The 19,792-nt window shown below is 39.5% G+C and overlaps 1 protein-coding gene across 4 annotated transcripts in view; it reads left to right on the forward strand.

The window, feature by feature from the left end:
- Window positions 1-15,504, forward strand: part of pawr (PRKC, apoptosis, WT1, regulator) — a 66,626-nt gene extending 51,122 nt beyond the window's left edge. For 3 of the 4 annotated variants that reach the window (XM_058772630.1, XM_058772631.1, XM_058772629.1), the window contains 3 exons: window positions 1,985-2,081; window positions 3,440-3,544; window positions 14,278-15,502. In XM_058772630.1, the coding sequence (XP_058628613.1) occupies window positions 1,985-2,081; window positions 3,440-3,544; window positions 14,278-14,364 (289 nt within the window). In that variant the 3' untranslated portion in view covers window positions 14,365-15,502. Of the gene's footprint in view, window positions 1-1,984; window positions 2,082-3,439; window positions 3,545-14,277 lie in introns of all 4 variants that reach the window. The other variant, XM_058772633.1, reaches the window with a different exon arrangement.
- Window positions 15,505-19,792: the final 4,288 nt, after the last annotated feature.

The following is a 19,792-nucleotide window of genomic DNA, read 5'->3' on the forward strand; positions in this document are numbered from 1 at the left end:
TGCCAGTGTCGCGTTTGTCACTTTCACAGCTGATTTCACAGCAATTTCATGAACATTTCTGAATTCTGTTTTTTTTGGTAGCTGAGAAATGTAAACGTTTGAAATGTAAAATGACAAGTTGTTTTGACTAGAGCGGTGTCTTCTTTTAACTTGAGAGTGGCAGCAAACGCGCACTGCATTATCTGAACGCTTGCTTCAAAACTAATTGAAACTGAATTTAGGTTCTGTTTTGTCTTTCCAACTGAGTGTGTATATATATATATATATATATATATATATATATATATATATATATATATATATATATATATATATATATATATATATATATATATATATATATATAGCACATTGCATATAGATTTGATTTGATCACAAGGTGTTGTTACATAACACACAGATAAAGCATTTATTATACACGATGCACATTGTCTATTTATTCCCCACACAATTTCGACTAAAGTTATATTAATTATTATTATTTCTTCAATTATTACATCTTAATTGATACGTGTCACAATCATCTTTAAAGCTGCTGTGAAACAATGCGTAAGCGCTATACAAATAAACCCAACTTGACGTGAGTTGAGCAACTCTTAAGTTTTGAGTTCATGATCTCCTTTAAGAGGTGTATCCAGAAGGGGCTACAGATATTGTGTTAATGACGTTTAATTTCTGCACCGTGAACGTCGCCAATTGGAAGCGAAAAGGTCCAGTTGCCCCTCACTGCAGTACACAAGATCCATCCAGGCGGTGGAGATGGTAGGATTAGGGATATGTAAGGTGGGAGGAGTTGGATCTGGATCCAACTTCGCCCCCTGGATCTTGTGTTCTGCAGTGAGGACCATCTCAAAATTTCAGGTTTACAGTTTATTCTCGGTCCTTCATCGATCAGGTGCCCCATACTCACACCATCGTTTGAGTCAGTGCATCTAACTTTTGATGCATGAAATCTTTAGCATTACATACAATTTCGGGGAGCATGGAAAATGCATGGAATTCATAAATCTGCAAATCCTCAGGCAGGTGAAAAAAAAAAAGACCACACACACGAGCCTTTCTCTGATTGATTCATTGCCAGTTCTTTTCTTCCCGCTTTTGTGGAATGTACAGACAGGCCTAGCTCAGAACAACACTCTGAAGCGAAAAGAAGGCCCAATAATTTGATTCCCTGGAAAGGGTTATCAGCCGAATGAGTGAAATATTATGAAGGAATCCTCTCCAAGTCTTCCACATGTGTAATTACTGAAATGAAGCTGGTTAAAACAAGTTCCACATGAATATTCCCAGAGCGTCTGGTCTAAGCGAAGAGTGAGAAAGATGGGGAGAGAGTGAAACAAATGGAAAAAGACAGATATTCTTCCCCAACCCCACTCCCCCCTTTTTTGACTAGCTGCACAGCGGTGTCCCAAGGCACAGTCCTGTAAGAAGCAGGTCTGTTCTTCTCGCTAATGAAAGCGCATTGCTCTAATGCCTTCTACTGTGCCATAAAAAGGCTTTTCATACTCTGATAATTTACTACTTGAGTTTTCTTATTTCCGCTCCTACGAAATAAATGACGCACTTTCCAAGCCATTATGTTGAAAAAAGGTTGAGGTCTCGTTTGAAGGGAGAAAAATGTGTGAAAAGATGTTTTAGCGAGGCATCTTTTGTAACCAGAACATAGTGAAAATGCACCTGTTTTTATTATTTTTTTATTTACGCTTTTAAGGAGACGTCTCCATTAGAGGTGCGCGGCACCGCCAACTGTGAGTCACGAACTAGCCACACTGTTAAAAAATGCTTTTCAGCGTTAATAAGCATGACAACTTTTAGTTTGTTGTGTTCTATGTTTGATATGTTCAAAGGGAAGGTGATATGTAGGCCTATTCATTTAGATGCTCCAGCTAATATATATATATATATATATATATAACAAGTTGTTTGGCGTTAGAAATGGATTTTCACTCAAAAAATGTGTTTGTTTTTTTTTGTGTGTGTCTAGCGACGAAGACGGAAACAAACATCGCCATCGACAAGGAAGGGAAGGCAGCGGCGAAGCGCCCACAGCCCTGGAGAGAAGGATAGAGGAGCTAGAAAGGGTACGTTTCTGTGCATTTACCATTAAGATAGAGCAGCCTGTCCTCCCTACAGCTTTTCACACAGGTCCCGTCCCAAACAACACATTTGACCTGAACTTTTTGATCTCGTAGACTTTCCTCATACCCATCGAGTCCAATTTTTGCCTCAATCTGTAGACATACTCAATCGGCATTGCTTTTCGCTCGAGGCAGAAATGTCAACATTTCATCCCGTTTCCGATGGCTTTCTGCTATCTTTAGGTCGACACCAAATGACCAGTGCTGTTTCCGACTGTGGCAATCCTGACCTTTCTCTGGAAGACATCTCCGTCCGCAGCGCTTTTACGAAACACCACGAGACCAAACCCCGTGCCTCTTACTCTCAAATGTCAGCATACTTTCAAACCCGGAACCCACACAGATTCATTGTCATATACTGATATTAAATTTCAATTCAGCATGGGGTCCATATCCAAACCCAGTAAGCCTAGAGTTTTTTTTAGCACCTTATCTTGCAGTGGTTTCGTAAGGTTTCACTTATATCTCTCAGCGTGATTTTCCATGCAACAAATTTACATGCAGCAAACGCTTTAACAGCGAGATGAATATTTCTTAAACCTGAAGATCATCCGAACAGCGATCTTAAAGGCACATGATGCATTAAGACACGATCGTGATTGTAACATCTGTAGCGATGGTCAATCGAGGTGCTGCTTTATAGCCCTGTATTATAGTCATAAATATTAATGCGTCTCTGAGGATGTAGGAACATATGTTCACATGCTCCTACGTGTAGGTGTGATGGAGGATAAACATTTGTAAGAGGGAGAATTGAGCATTTACCTCCTAAGCGAAAGGAAAAGTCGCGGGGAACACGGATAGCGTACACTTATGTTCTTTTTTGAATAAAACAAACAACACATCCTAACCACGCTCGATGTGCCAAGTTTGTAATAAACAATTTTTCTGTCCATACCAAAAATGAGGTTGCTACTTGATAATGTATGTTGAATGCTATGATGTGGAACAGCATTTTAGAGCAAAGAAATGTCACCATCATGCACAGCGCTGCAGAAACATAACCAAGCAACTTACAAGGTGCTGTCGTTTGTGCATTTCTAGAGCGTTAATGTGAACTAAGGTGCAAAATCATTTGGAAAAGACCATGATATTGACAATCACCCACATTTCCATATCAGTGTCTATCAAGTATTCAGAAACCTGCCACGCATGGCATTAATCTGACATGCTAAGAGTTTAGTCAATCCTAACAGTGCTTATTTGCATACAGAAATACAAAAGTAGGCAAAGCAGCACACACTATGTACTACTGTAATTGTGCTTAAGGCTTTGGATCTGACTGAATTGCACTTTCACAGGAGCTGGCCGCGGAGAGGCAGGAGAACAGTCACCTGTTGAAAGCCCACGAGGACAAGGACGAGCTGATCGTTAAGCTGAAGGAGGAGATCGACCTGCTAAACCGGGTGAGAAGCAGACAGCGGTCTCGTAGCACCCAAACGAGCGACTTTACAAGCGCACGTGTTCAGAAGTGTTATCTGTCTTACTTATTTTCATTTCCCCTTCGATAACTACTTTAATTTGCTTACGGAGACGGAAAAGTCAATATAACTGCTATTAACATGTCGATTAATTAGAAGTGACAATTTATAGCTCGCATTTGTAGAACGCTCTTAGAGCATTTTACTTGGGCTTACCTCAAATCAGGGTTTCTATACGTTTTCCATTTCCAAATTCCATATTATTGCAGAATTGTCTGTAGATTTAGCAGTGAATATTTAACATCGATTTAATATAGGCCAGTGGTCTCAGTCAGTACACTTGCATGATATTTTTATGAATTAATTGATAGTTAATGTAGACCTACAGTCTGGTTCATATATATCTGGACACTGACACAGTTTTCATAATTTCGGCTCTGTATGCCACCAGAACAGAATGAAAAATAAAACAATTAAGATGAAATTGATGTGCACACTTTAAGCTTTAATTCAAGGGGTTGAACAAAAATATAACACAAAATGCTTAGGAATGACAACCATTTTTATACACAGTCCCCCCATTTTCAGAGGCTCAAATGTAATTGGACAAATAAATATAATCATAAATAAAATGTTCATTTGTAATATTTTGTTGAGAATCCTTTGCAGGCAATGACTATCTCAAGTCTGGAACTCACAGACATCACCAGAGCCTGGGTTTTCTCCTTTGTGATGCTTTGCCAGGCCTTCACTGCAGCTGACTTCAGTTGCCGTTTGTTTGTGGGACTTTCTACCTTTTAGTTTTGTTTTTAGAAAGTGGAATGCATACTCAATCGGGTTGAGATCAGAAGATTGACTTGGCCATTGCATAATATCCACTTTTTTTACCTTCAAAAACCGCCCACTGAAGTTTGCTACATTTGACTGAATCTGGGCAGAGAGTATATCCCTATACACTTCAGAATTCATCCGGCTGCTTCTGTCCTCTGTCACGTCTTCAGTAAACACCAGTAACCCAGTGCCACAGGAAGCCATGCTCATGCCATCACACTGCTCCACCATGTTTCACAGATGATGTTGTACGCTTTGGATCATGAGCCGTTCCAAGCCTTCTCCATACTTTTTTCTTCCCACCATTTTGTTATAGGTTGATCTTAATTTCAGCTTTCCAAAGAATGCTTTTCCAGAATTGGTCTGGCTTTTTTTTTTAGATGTTTTTTTTTGGCAAAGTGTAATCTGGCCTTGTTTGCACCTTGTGGTGAACTCTCTGTATTTGGTCTTGTGAAGTCTTCTCTTGATTGAAGACTTTGACAGCGACACGCACACCTCCTGGAGAGAGTTCTTGACCTGGCTGGATGTTGTGAAAGGGTTCTTCTTTACCATGGAGAGGATCCTCTGATCATCCACTGCTGTTTCCCTCTGTGGATGTCCAAGGCTTTTTATGTTGCTGAGCTCACCAGTATGTTCTTTTTTCTCAGAATGTAGCAAACTGTGGATTCGGCCACCTCTAATGTTCCTGCTACCTCTCTGATGGTTTTGTTTTGTTTTTTGAAGCCCAACAATTGTCTGTTTCACTTGTATGGAGAACTTGTTTGACCACACGACGTGGGTTCACAGCAACAGCTTCCAAATGCAAATGGCACACTTAGAATCAGCTCCAGACCTTAATTGATGTAGAAATAATGAAGGAATAGTCCACACCTGTCCATGAAACAGCTTTTGAGTCAATTGTCCAATTACTTATGGTACCTTGAAAAAGGGGGAGGTACATATTAAAGAGCTGTAATTCCTTAACCTTTTCTCCAATTTTGATTACCCTCAAATGAAAGCTCAGAGTGAGCACTTCGAGCCCATATTCATTATATAACTGTAACTTGAATGTTTTGGTCAGCAGCTAAAATACTAAAAATACTAATACTAACTGCCTTTATAGCAGAGTAGTTTGCAAAGAAGCAAAAATGTAGCATTATGTAAATTGTAATAATTTTATGAATTAGTAGACAGTGCTTTAAATGAATTGAGCTGGCAATGACAGAAACATTTTGGCTAAGGCAATACAAATGCAGTAAAATAAAGGCTAAAAAATGACGTGGATCTTGCATGTTCTCGAAGTTTAACCTGCTCCCTTACCTGAGGTGCTTTAGTACTCGTATTGCAGCAGTATTGGCATGTTTGTCACACAGAGCATCCCATTAAGCAGAGTCGTAATTAAAAGCATCTGCGTCAGACGTGAGCACACTGTTATATTTACACTTGTTTACACAGCTAATGGACATTACTCATCCTCTAACCTCTCTCACTATTTACTAAGGCATCTAGCAGACTGCGGTTACGTCTTTCGTCGAGTTTGCAGATGTTTTGCTTTCCGGAAAGCTTTTTCCCCCCTTCTTTTGGCCTTCCCCAAACAGCCACGTCTCACATAGGCGGCAGCTAAACAGAAACGATTATCAAACGACCACGTCACTATCTCGCAGCAATCAGCTCCATATTGTAAAGGCGCTCAGAGGCTTAGTGGAAGATTACAATTATCCTCTGCTTTAGGGTAACAAATGCGCTCAGGTCTCAGTGCATTTCCAGCTGTAAGTGTTTATGTGAGGTGACTGCCGCTCAATTGGGCCCAATTGAATATTTGATCAACATTATAGGGACACTGTGTCCTTTAGGTGTAGATCCAAAGGGACTGACTCTCCTTGTTTTATGTGTTTGTGTTATTGTGCTATTGTGTATTGTAATATACTGAACCAGTGCTAGAAAGTATGAGCGTTTGAAGCTGCTGGCCAATCATTGCGGAGCATGAAAGAGGCCGGACTCTTTGAACATTCACTTGGCCTGTGCAGGGTACGAAGCCTAGATAAAGCATATAGTGCTAATGAGCATTAAAAGCAGATGATTTGTTCATGCTTTGACAGTCTGGTCAAGTCAAGTCACCTTTATTTATATAGTGCTTTTAACAATACAGATTGTGTCAAAGCAACTTTACAGTATCAAAATAGGAAAAGAGTGAGTCAATAATGACAAGATTAAACATTCAATTTTCAGCTAAAGGCATTTCATTATTGAATACAGTGATGTCATCGTCCAGCTCAGTTCAGTTTAAATAGTATCTGTGCAATCAAGTTGACGATATCGCTGAGAATGAAGTGTCCCCAACTAAGCAAGCCAGAGGCGACTGCGGCAAGGAACCAAAAGTCCATCAGTGACAGAATGGAGAAAAAAACCTGGGGAGAAACCAGGTTCAGTCGGAGGGCCAGTTCTCCTCTGGCCAGACGAAACGGCAGTTCAATTCCAACTGCAGCAAAGTCAGATTGTGCAGGGGACTCATCTGGTTACCGTGGTCTTGTCCCAGTGGCCGTCTAGGTGACGAGGTCTTCACTGGGGATCTGTCTCTGGGGCTCATCTAGGTGTCCTGGTCTCTGCTGACATTCAGGGCTGTAGAGGTCATCTCTAGGTGCTGATCCACCATCTGATCTGGATACAGACTGGATCGGCTGGATCGAAAGAAACAGACTAGTATTAGTGTAGATGACATTCTTCTTACAATGAAACAAGTACATCGGGTGTTATGGGAAGTGTTCCCGGTACCGGTGGATCTAATTAATGCAGCCTATTAGAATATTAGAAGCGTATTAGTGTGTTATGTGTAAGCCAGGTTAAAGAGATGGGTCTTTAATGTAGATTAAAACTGACAGTGTGTCTGCCTCCTGAACAGCGTTAGGTAGATTGTTCCAGAGTTTGGCCGCTAAATAGGAAAAGGTTGATTTTGATATTCTAGGTATTATCAAATGGCCAGAGTTTTGAGAACGCAGCAGACGTGAAGGACTATAATGCGATAAGAGTTTGCTCAAGTACTGAGGAGCTAAACCATTCAGGGCTTTATAAATAATTAACAAGATTTTCAAATCTATACGATGTTTAATAGGGAGCCAGTGCAGTGTTGACCGTGTCAGTGTCTTTATGCAAGCATTGTCTGTAATTAGTCAGTTACGGTGCTGTTATTGATATGGGGTGAGTGATTGTGAAATGATAGGATGTTGTCGTTACTTGTAGTTTAAATGTATGGTTGTACTGTAGATAATCCATATGGTAGTTATTGCATGTAGTTTTACACTGGTAAGACATGCAATTAATGTTTTTTTTGCGTTATGTAATATGTTAAATGAAATGTGAGATGAGGGCATGTTAATGTAGACATTGGTCAAGTTGTTAGAAGGAAAAGTAGTGAGTTCCTTAAAAGCAGCTGAAGTGAAGTAAACGTAGCTTTGCCTTGTCAAAGAAAGAAGCAGTACAATGACTTGGTTGTGGAACAGTCTTTATTGGTTTTCATTTCAATGTGTAAGTTGAAGTTTTGTAGTGTGTAATCAGTTCCAACAAGCATAGCTGTTAAATGTCTGTGTGCTGTTTTAGTACAGTCGGTTACATTGTTTTTGGTGTAATTACTGTAGTGTAGCTTGGTAGTAAAGCTTTGTTTTTTGTACTTGTATGCATGTGGTTTGCTGAGATGCCATCTGTAGGCATTAGACCTGATGTAATGTCCCGAGGTAGTGTAGTGTACCTTTTAGCGTATGTTGACATGAAGGTGTTCCAAGCATGGCTTTGGCACTGTGGCTTTTTGGAGTGGCTGTGTTCTAAATGAGGTATGTGGTAGGTGTTGATATGCCAGTATGTGTAAGTAACTTGAAGCATCTTAGAAAGAGCTGATGTCCTGATACTTGTGCCCTAGATGTGTAGGGTTGATGGTAATGCGTGCTCTTTATGTAGTCTTTATAGTAGTGGCTTAATTGATGGTTCCTAACCCTAGTTGTGTTGTGTCTGTTAGATGCATCCGTTAACTGACACAGCCTATTGGATGTTTTGAAGTGTGTAGTAATGCGCTGATGGGAACAATCAGGTGTGTTTGATTGGGGTGCTGGGCAAAGGTCTTACGAAGTTAGGAAATGTGGTTCAAGTAATGAAGTAAATAAGTAGCTTTCTTACGAAGTAACTAAGTGAAGATGAGCAGTAGCAGCAAAAGATGTAATGAGGACGCAATATCTCCATTAGTATACATACAAAGTGAAATGTGTTGAGTGTAGTCCTTGTGGAAGCCGAGCAAAGCAAGCAAGCAGCAAGAGTAGAGGTGATGTAGGGTGGTGTCCGCTCTTGTCGTGTGCTTGTTGGAGTCGCTCAAGTCTTTACACGACGGCAACTGCCTGCTGAAATACTGAGGCTGCTGATTGCGCCGCAGCTGCAAAAGCCTCATCAACCAATGGCACCACACCAAACACGTGACCTCACTTCCCACTCACCTGATTCACCTCACCAATCATCTGCTCCTTATTACACGGCCCTATCCGCTGGAGCCCTCACACACTGCCACTATGGCACTGATTTCATGCTGTGTTCTACATATGACTCATGTCAAATGATTGACAGGTCTAATAAAATGTGTACCAAAACTACTTCATTGGCTTCATTTCTCATCTTTTGGGAGCCTCTGACACACAGACAAACAGACACAGACAGACAAACATCTGTTCTCATACATTCTGTACTAATCTTCACCATGGACAACAACACACTGCAATAGTACTTCTCATTGCATCACAGCTATGCACTGAACATTCTTACTGTTTACTACACACACATATTTCCCACATTGCCAAACTCGACTGACTCAGTAGTCCAGCCAGGCTGGTGTCTCCTACTCCCCATCACAGTCTGCATTAGAACGCAGCTCTACTTTTAGGCTTTCTGCAGGGAATACACCCGGTAGGTGGTTCTGACCCTTTTATGTTAGGCCTGTTGTCTTTGTCTGAGATTCCAGTCTGTGCTCTCGCTTCCTTCCAACACAAACACAGCTTCAGAGGCCCGCGCCAACAAATACAGTCAGACTCACACGGACCCCTCAAACCTTTTCCTCGTGTGGCTTGTTTTTATGTTTCCTCCCTGTAATATACTAAACACATACACTTAACAGGACAGAATACAAAGATCAAGAAATAAATACACCAAGCTTCCAGGGACAGATATGAGGAGGTCACACTTAAACTGAAACCAACATGTTTCCCTTCACAGTACAAAACACTACAAAACTCCAAAAGACAACAAGATGTGTTCTTTCCTAATGCTACATCTGTGTCCCAAACAGGCACCTGCCTCACAAACTCCAGCATGTGTGTGCTTAATTTCTAATGCTATACAGTTAACAAACCGCAAACGACACTTCATCTTTTACATCTTCCGTTATCCACTGTACACACTGCACCATCTACACTTGGAGAGATCGACACTGCAGCTCCGCTACGCAAAACCCCACAGCAGAACCACTCCAACCGCACATGTACAGACTACGAATACAGTACATAACATATACTACAAACATACACTCTAAAAAAGCCTGTGTTAAATACAAACCAGTGCTTCATCAAATATGGACAAACTTAGCGGGTTGTAGGGCTGCACGATACATCCGCAACAGCTAGAGGCTGTACAGGACGTGACAAAGCAGCCGTTGCAAATCAGGTGAACTTTGTGTCAGTACGTCATAAATAGAACGCGGCATCAGTTTAATGGCGGGGATTTGTCGTGCGCGCCGCATCCACTGTAGACAGCATCACTGATTATGGGTTCTATTATTTGCGTCCGGTGTAGGCACGGTGACACGGTGAGAGCCACGCAGATACACGTGAACACTGAATTCCGTTTATCTCCGCGTCTATTTGTGTCTGAAATGACACATACGCTCGAACCTGTCAAAATGCATGTCTCTGCAGGTATCATTGTGAACACGGTTGCTTATGGCTTAGGTAAACTATTGAGAAAGTAAATGGATAGTATTGGTTCACAGCAGTTTAATGTTCCTGAGGCTTTCTGTGTCATGAATGTTAATCAAACAACAAAACGCATAGAGAAAAGTCACTTTTGTAGATTTACAGATTTATTAGATTTAAATTATATAGTGAACACTGTGCAATGATATTTTACATTTGATTATTCAATTTCTGTACCTGAATACTGTTAGACATACCTGAAGAATATAAAGCACTGTTTATTTCAATTTTATAATTTTTCTGTTATATTTATGTGTGTTTGTAATTTGTTTATTTTCTATGCTGATTTATTCACCTACAAAATCACCCAAATCATTGATAATTTTTTTCCAAATAGAGCTGTTCAAGTCATCTGGTGAAGTTTTTTAAACTACAAACTAGACACATAATTACTAGAGGCATCATCAATAATCTGAATGTCAACATTTATTATTAAGCTATAAGCAACACAAAATGTGCATTAAAGGGTTACTCCACCCCAAAATGAAAATTTTCTCATTAATCACTTACCCCCATGTTGTTCCAAACCCGTAAAAGCTTTGTTCGTCTATGGAACACAAAGGAGGAAGAGGGGGGAGGGGGGAGGGTGCCACACACTGCTAAGACAGTAACATGCAAACACCATGTAAAAGTGCATTTTGTATCTGATGTCCTCTTTAAAAAAAGCAGCTGACAAAAATAACGCATGTTTAGGATGAATTGGATTACGCACTTTCCCTGCAGCAGCTCGCTCTGTGCTAGCCGCTATTTTCCAGATGAGCTTGTATAAAAACTACTGTATTCAATACAAAAGGTATTGTTAAGAAAAAACTTGACATACCCAGCATCTAAACTTTTCTGTTTGTAGTTGAAAATGCTACTGTATAAACACAACCTTAGTACAAAGAATGTTGCCATGCGTTTAGACCCGCTACTGCCATATGCTATTTGCAAACGCAGGCTTTTTCCAGCTGGTACACAGCCTACCCTTGACTTGCCTGATGAACTCTGCTTTAGAGTGCAGCGCCATGAAATCTTCACCGCTTGCATGTCATTGACCTCAACAATCTACTTCATGTCTCTGCCAGAGTAGCGTTAACAGCATGCAACAACGCAAAAAATACTTCAACCACTGTCTTTGTGCAACATTATTAATTAGTTTGTCTGCAAGCATAGTGTACAAAGCTCTTTTCTCGTAAAAACTGAACTGGAATTCTATTATAATAATTCACTTTTTTTCCTTTCCTGGAAAATCAAGTGCTACTTTTCATAGTTGTACGCATAGCCTCCATTTAAACAACTTCTCAACCTTTGTTTTGGAGCTCGTTTCAACATGCTGCGAGTAATCCCGCCGACTGTCCGTCATCGTTAGTGACTGAGGAAACTGTAAATGAAACTTGTCACTTTACTGCCAGAGCATTTGATGAGTCCACAGCTTGTTTGCCGTTAATTGAACCTGCTAATGCTTCATTTGTTATTATTAATCCTGCTCCTGCAAACAGGAGACCCGACAGAGATGCTATGTTTTAACTTTCAATGATAGCAAAGCGCACAACACTGACAAATAAGTTGTTGTGACAAACATTACATCCTTTTAAAAGTGAACGCTACAAGAGGTAAAAGCCAAACAGAAATCTTGCTCAATTTACAGTACACCAGTTATTTTATAAGCACACTGACTTGCGCAACTAGCACTGGCATCCTAACACCACCTCCAAAACCAAACGATACTAAAGAACATAGTATACATAGGAGAATCTTCAAAATTGCCTATTTCAACACATATGGGTCATTCATTATTAACTGAACCAGACACCCCTGGCTCAAATTGGGATTTTGTTGAGAGAGAAATGCCTAGGTATTTCTACCTAGAATAAAAAATATGAACAAAATCCCAATTTGAGCCAGGGACTGAAGAGAGCCAAAATATGAAATGTTATCCATGTACAGTATACGAGTAATCCACTATTTTGTTGAGGGGGGTCAAAATGACACAGAGATTGCTTGGTCGGTTAGTAAAATCTGTCGATTGTAGCAATATTTGTAGCATTACTTGCCAACAGTAACCATTTAAAGATGGGGATAAATAACTTTGTTTTTTACCTCCACATTTTGCATGTCTGTAACTCAAGAAGTATTAAAGATATCTTAATGCCCTCTTGGATATTGGGTCTTAACAAACATTCCTTTTGTCATCTTTGTTTTTAAGGCCATACGTTTCATTTCCACAGATACTGCAATTTCAATATGGCTCCAGGAGTAAATTGTTAAATTGTATACATTTTTGTTGGTCAAAAACCAAATGTGGGTCACTTTGCATAAAGATCATACCCTCTTTTCTTTTAAAGTGGAATGTCTGAAGAACAAATAATGTTAAAACTAGAAAATTTCCTTCTTCATCTGAGTGCCTTAAATATTCTTTTTGCAAAGTTTGCGTGCCTGCGACTCAAGAACTAAAGAACATGTACTGCAACAAAGATTGCTAAAGTCAACAGATTTTACTAATAGACCGTTTCATCGGGTGCACACACCTGGCTCAAAGTCAACTTCTGGTCTGTGTTTGTTTACCGGTCTGGCTAGTGGTGTCGACTTCAAACATGATGAGTAGACTGAAGTTGGGCTCAGGTTGTTGTGCTGTGGGATGCAAGCGTTTCCCGTACATTGATTTATTTGTGGCAGCCCGATATAATATCAAAACTGACCGCCATAAATATATTTTCCAAAAGGCTTTGACTTTGTTGAATAAACATGAGCACTGCATGTTCAAAATCAAAACGTGGCACAGATGTTTTATATCACTGTATCACTGAAGAAATTCACTGTAATGCCTGATAAAGCAGCATTGCTGTTTTGTCTACAGCTGTTACCGGGGATACTATTTCTGCCGTTCCAAAAGCGCCTCCTGCTGGCAGAGAATGAATTAGCATTTTCAATCAGCCCATCTGATTTACATAGCAAACACACAGAGTTGTAAATGCGATCTGGTATATATATCCCCCGGGGGAAGTGTAGGGAAAGACGAGGGGAGACAGCGAGCATGGGTCACCGCTGTGCGAAGAGAAGCTTGGCAGCCAGGCAAGACATAGTTTTAACTTGCTAGCTAATGTAATTTACTTATACATTTTGCTTGTTATGGGAAATAATCTACTCTATATGGAATTCCGTTTCTGCCACTGAATAAAAAAAATAAAAAAACCATAATTGTGACTTTTTAATCACACAATTATGATTTTTTTCTCCCAGAATTGTGAGATATAAACTCACAATTGCGAGTTATAAAGTCCAATTCTAAGGAGAAAAAAGACTTATGTTTTCAAAATTGCAAGTTTATATCTTGCAATTCTGACTTCATTTCTCACAATTACGAGTTTTTATCTCACAATTCTGAGAGAAAAAAAAAGTCATAATTGCGTTTGTATCGGGCAATTCTGAGGAAAAAAAAGTCAGAATTGCAAGATGTAAAGTAGAAATTGCAAGAAAAAAGTCAGAATTGTTTTTTTTGTTTGTTTGTTTTTTTTAAATTCAGTGGCAGAAACGGCCTTCCATAACTCTAGGGACTTTGCTGTTGTTATTGATTCTTTGTGGAAGTCTACCGGAAGTTAAGTTTGGGCCACAAAAGCGCACAGTAGCATTTATGTTGTTGTCATTGAAACTGTATAGACCTACCAATTTCTATGTAAAAATAATATAATACTGCAATATTTCTGAAGTCAATTTGACCCCCTCTACAGAATAGTGGATTACTCAATAAATATACATCAATGACATTTAATATTTTGGCTTTCATCACTATACATGTTTATCTTTCTTATAGACAAATATTGAAAAAATAAAAAAATATGAGAATATTATATTGTTAGCTTTGCTATGCCCTAACGTCAACCTCTATTGGAATCAGTTGATAATCACATAATTTGATGTTTTTTTCAGGATCTGGATGATATTGAAGATGAAAACGAGCAGCTCAAACAGGAAAATAAGACCTTGCTCAAAGTGGTCGGCCAACTCACCAGGTAGAACCCGGTGACCCGAGGATGGCTAAAATGGATTCGCTGTGGCGGCCGGAGGGATTTGCTGAACGATGCCACCGCCACTCACCTCTGTCCTTTATGTGTTCTGCTCTGGTCTTACGTGTCTGTCCGTCTTGTCGTCGCTCTCTGGAAGAGGATGCGTGCACGCCTTGGGGAGGCTTCGAGAACCCGGACCTCTGTCAAACCAAGCCGCTCGACACGGTGTTACTCGAAGCCTCACGCTTTTGCGGAGGTTGTCAAAAGGAACTCGCCTTCTATTTAATGTAAATGTGTGTACATAGGCTGCGCTGACTGTTCTTTTAAGGCTTAAGCAGGACAACGAAAAGAGGAAATGCCTTTGAATGTACGTGGTGCGGCACCAATTTTTTTGTTTTTCTAGCTCTGATGTTTTTTCACATTCAAATCTCAAATTGCTCGAATTGCACTTTTAGGATATTCCAGCTTCCTTTATCAGTTAAAAGTGACCACAATTCCCTTTACATTTAAAGTCTGTCTCTTTAACACACATCATTACCCGTGAGTCCAAAAAGTGCCTGTTGGACAGGAGCCCACGTCTAAACTTGTGGCCTCAGTTTAAACCGATCCTCCCTGGCAGTTGGCGGTACTAGGACCGATTCTGTGTTTTGGCCTCCGAGAGCGTAGCGCAATGAACGTGTCTCTGGCTTGGAGCTTGCAAATGCTGTAATGAATATTATCTGTTATTGTCTGATTTCTACATTTTACACACTGTACAAATGTTTACAAGTTGTTTAAACTCTTGGTATCAATAGATGTAGCTATTCATTGTGTACGGTTAGCGTGACGTATAGCCTGCTGTGCGTTTTCAAAATAACCAAATCAATTGGAGACGTTAAGCCTGTTCACGTGGTCTCTCGTAGCCGATAAAGACGGCGATATGACATTTATTACTTTCCGTTAAATCGCTATTGCAAGGTCACCACTTTAGGGGTTCATATCTACATTGATGCTAATCTACAATGCTAATGAAATGTATTCTGTAAAGTCATTGGAGGGGCTATCTTTTCTTTTTTTTTTTCTTTTTTCTTAGTGTATAGGGGTGGGAAATATCTGTATCCCACCACTTTACATAATGCATGTACAGAAGATTGAATAAAAGTCAATAAAAATCTTTCATGACATTTGTTTTTCTTCAGTAACTTTTTCCATAACTGTAATGAGGAAAAACTCTTTTAAAATCAGTAAAGAAAATGTATTTTTTTTTTATGTATAATTACTTACAATATGTATGCTTATAATTCTGTTGCATTACAGTTAACTCTTTCCCAACCAAACACGGAATTTTCCCGAGTTTCTGTGTTTTCCCTGTTATACGCTAGAGTGCGCAATTATGCATCTCCTGAATGAGTCTAGAAAGTGCTGATCAAAAACACAGACCAGGAAGACGCAGAAACATGCGATCTTATACGTAAGCATATGCATATGAAAAATAATGCGATCATCAGCACTAACCGCATAAATGAAAACTGCCTAATGTTACAGAGTGAAATGTCAATCCAGAAAGTGGTAAAGCACAGGTAAAGGCCTGTGCAAGCTTTGGGAGAAGATGGAAGCCATCTACTGCATCTATGCTTTGATAATATTACTGAATATGATTCAGATGTAGTGTTGCTCAAAATGTTGCTTTTTTTTAATGAAACCTACCTACATTCAAGAATTATATATACGTTCAAAATGCATTATAATCCAAATTATCTTCTTTTATGTACCACAGAAGTAGGTCTTAGTCATAAAAGTAAGTCATAACTGGAACAGCATGTGGGACAGTAAATTACCACAATTTTCATTTTTGGGTGGACTGTCCCTTTAACTGACATGAAATATGACCACAATCTGAGGCACACGATTGTTTGTTGGTTGGTTTGTTTACCTACTTTATGCAAAATACAATTTATCTTGGGGGTGAACTTTGATCCAGGCATCTTCTTTACAGCATTCACCCAGTGTTTCCCGCTGTGTGATTTCAGTCCTCTGTGAATAGAACGGGCCCCAGATTGCCACAGCAGGAAATCGTGAGTCGTTCATAAAACCAATCAGAGGTTAGCGGACAGAAGGCTTTGCTATCTATAGGATGCAGGGACTCCGCTATGGCTCGCCTGCATATTAATAAAGCGGCGCCTCTGTGGTCATTAGAGCCCTCACCCCGAGAGAGGAACGCCTGCTATCGCGCTAATGCTTTAGTAATTGCTTCGTCTCCCCCTCTCCGCCGCTCCAGGACAGACGTGTGCCTGGATTAGCATTTTTATGGCGAAAGGACCATGCAGACTCTTCTGGGAAGAGTGGAGATGCAAATGCGTCCATTAGTGAACTTTAACACTCCTGTACCTTTGAAAATATTTGTTGCTTAAGTAACCGTGCTGGATGCTGATGTTCCCTGACTGTACTGACCCCGCTCACAATTCCCTTTCTGTGCAAGATGCGTCGTGACCCTGTGTCAGGAAAAAATCATGCAAACTAACTGGAGACACTTAGGCACTCCTTAAGAGGCCTTCAAGTTTCAATTAATTAAATTAAAAGTACAAATTATTTAATTGATTGATTGATTGCAATTTATTCATTCTAGTTAAGTAAGCTAGCCCCACAGTGATTTTCTGTTGTATCGCTCTAAACTTGTAGTTTTGGGAAGTGTTTACAGAGTGGGACTGACATGATTGGCAAAAGTTACAAAGGATTATGATTATTCACACATTAGTTGTGTTTAGTTTTGTGCAGAACAGCTGTGTGTATAATAGCAGGTGATTTTACAGGTAGTAATGCAGTAGTTGGTGTATGATTCGGTTCAACTGAAGTTGCCACAAAAAAGTTATTCGCTGTTGCTTTGAGCTCAACGTACAAGTCACTGAAACAGATCCACAGATCTGGCACAGAACTGCCTTTTATAAAATGAAAATTAATGTGTATTTGAACCCAAGATTATTAGTATCGGGAGTAAGTATTGCTAGCTATTAGCTATTCCTTTTGGCTCACAGTAAAGTATGATCTTCACCAGCAAGAAAGAAGAGTCACGGAACAATTGCACAAGATATACAGAGTCAAACAGCAGTGAATTGACCAAGAACACAAACTGACTCGTTAGAGCTACACTGGCTAATGGAGTCCGCTGATTACTTTGAACAAACCTGACAAGATCTCACCGTTCCGAGGACACTTCGTGCTTCAGGTTTGACACAATAGTTAGACTTACAGTCTAGTAAGTCTAACTATTGTAATAGTTAGATTTTGCATCACTGGCACACTTTACCATACAGCTACAGTATGTTTACACTTACACTGCATGCACAACAAGAATTATATTTATGTTTACTACAGGATACATTTGCTATAAAATGTTTCTTGTGAAAAAATTAAAAAGCTTATTTTTGATATGCGTCTCGCAAACATAGGCAGCTACATATGATTGGCCTCTACATTTGTGACCCTGGATCACAAAACCAGTCATAAGTAGCACTGGTATATTTACAGCAATAGCCAACAATACATTGCATGGGTCAAAATTATAAATTTTTCTTTTATGCCAAAAATCATTAGTGAATTAAGTAAAGATAGTGTTCCATGAAGATATTTTGTAAATTTCCTACCGTAAATATATCAAAACTTAATTTTTGATTAAAAATATGCATTGCTAAGAGCTTCATTTATACAACTTTAAAGGTGATTTTTTTTTTTAATATATATTTAGATTTTTTTTGCACCCTCAGATTCCAGATTTTCTAATAGTTGTATCTCTGTCAAATATTGCACGCATCAATGCAAAGCTTATTTGTTCCATGTATAAATCTCAATTTCCAAAAATTGACCCTTATGACTGGTTTTGTGGTCCAGGGTCACATACATGGTGAAAGTGACCGAAACCATGCATTAAGATGGTGACACAGCTTACCCACAGTTCTCTGCTAACTTTTAATTCACTAATTCCACTACTTTATGAAGGCATTTTCTCTGCGCATGCAGGTATCAATCAGTGCACTAGTGTCCTACTACCACTGATTTGAAGAGGAATGACCAACGGAGCATTGATCACAATCCCCTTCCCTCCTGTTAAGTCGTGATATATCAAATACTGTTTCTGGGTCCAAGCCTCCACTGCGTTTCAGTTGAGAATACTATCACATTGCTATCATAAACAGCTGTTTATGAGCACTATTCATGTCCAGCACACTTCAAAGCTAAGCTTTTAAAAGCTCACGGTGTACACTGCAGTCTTTGGGCACACACAGTGTCCAAGATAACAATGTTTGAAGTTTTAGAAAAGAGAAAATCAGTCTGGCCAACTGAAATTTTTGTATGGATATAGACAGTGCTTACAGCACAGCGTGACTTTGTTGTTTGTTTTTGGGATCTAAAGCAGCATTTGGACCTGGAGGCGCGTGACGTAAGACTTAACAACCAGATTGCAATCATCTGTACATGTTTACTCACATCATGCCCATGACCACCATTTCCCCAGCTTCACACACACACACACAGATTTGTTTGACTACATTAGTGACATTTCATACACACACTCCCAGGCTGGCAGTTGGTTAGTCGACCCTCAGACATTCAATTTGTTGTATATGTCAAACCCTCAATCCAAATGGTCTATATATTTTGACATAAATGTATCACTGTAATGACAACTAATAGTGCGTCAATGTCCAGTGTTATTATCTGTAATTATTAACAACAAGAGCACCAACTTGTTTACATTATACATATTCGTAACACGTCTATTGCAACTCATTATTAGTCTAAATAACCCCCAAAACAACATGTATTACCTCATACTTATGACTTGGGACTGTGTGCTGTAATTTATGAAAGGTCTTGGGTGGGGTGAAGGCTTTTCTCATTAATATTAATTGTTTATTGACTTTCAATGAGTAGGCTTAAAGATTTAAAAGGAATATGTCGAAGCAGCTTGGTGATTAAAGACATTTTACTATCACAAGGACATGTTTATCTATTCATAAATATTAATCATGAACCATTTATTAAGTGAGTTCACTTCACGGAAGGAAGATTACCAAGGCTGACTATTCACACCGCGCACTATGGCTTCATTTCACATCAAGGCGGTCATAATTGATCAAAAACGTCAGGGAACAAATAGAAGGGGTTTGAACATTGACAAGCACATTTTTATGTTATCACTGCGATTTTGAATTTGACCTTGTAAAAGGACACACGTGACCCCGCGCTTTTTCATTGTTCGCCTGTATGGAAAGCGACGACAATCAGCCTGTCGCAGTTTGCGTAAGTTTAGATGCATTGGGACTTTGTGTTATTTTGTATGTTACTTTGAAGCTGATAACATTCTTGTGGTCGTTCTCGGTGACCAAACTAGAGGAAGACGCATAATAACGCCACTTGAAGCTGCAATAGCAAGTAGCGCCCTCTGTTGGTCATGAATTTTC

This window comes from Onychostoma macrolepis, chromosome 04, assembly GCF_012432095.1.
Source record: "Onychostoma macrolepis isolate SWU-2019 chromosome 04, ASM1243209v1, whole genome shotgun sequence".
Classification (NCBI taxonomy): Eukaryota; Metazoa; Chordata; class Actinopteri; order Cypriniformes; family Cyprinidae; genus Onychostoma; species Onychostoma macrolepis.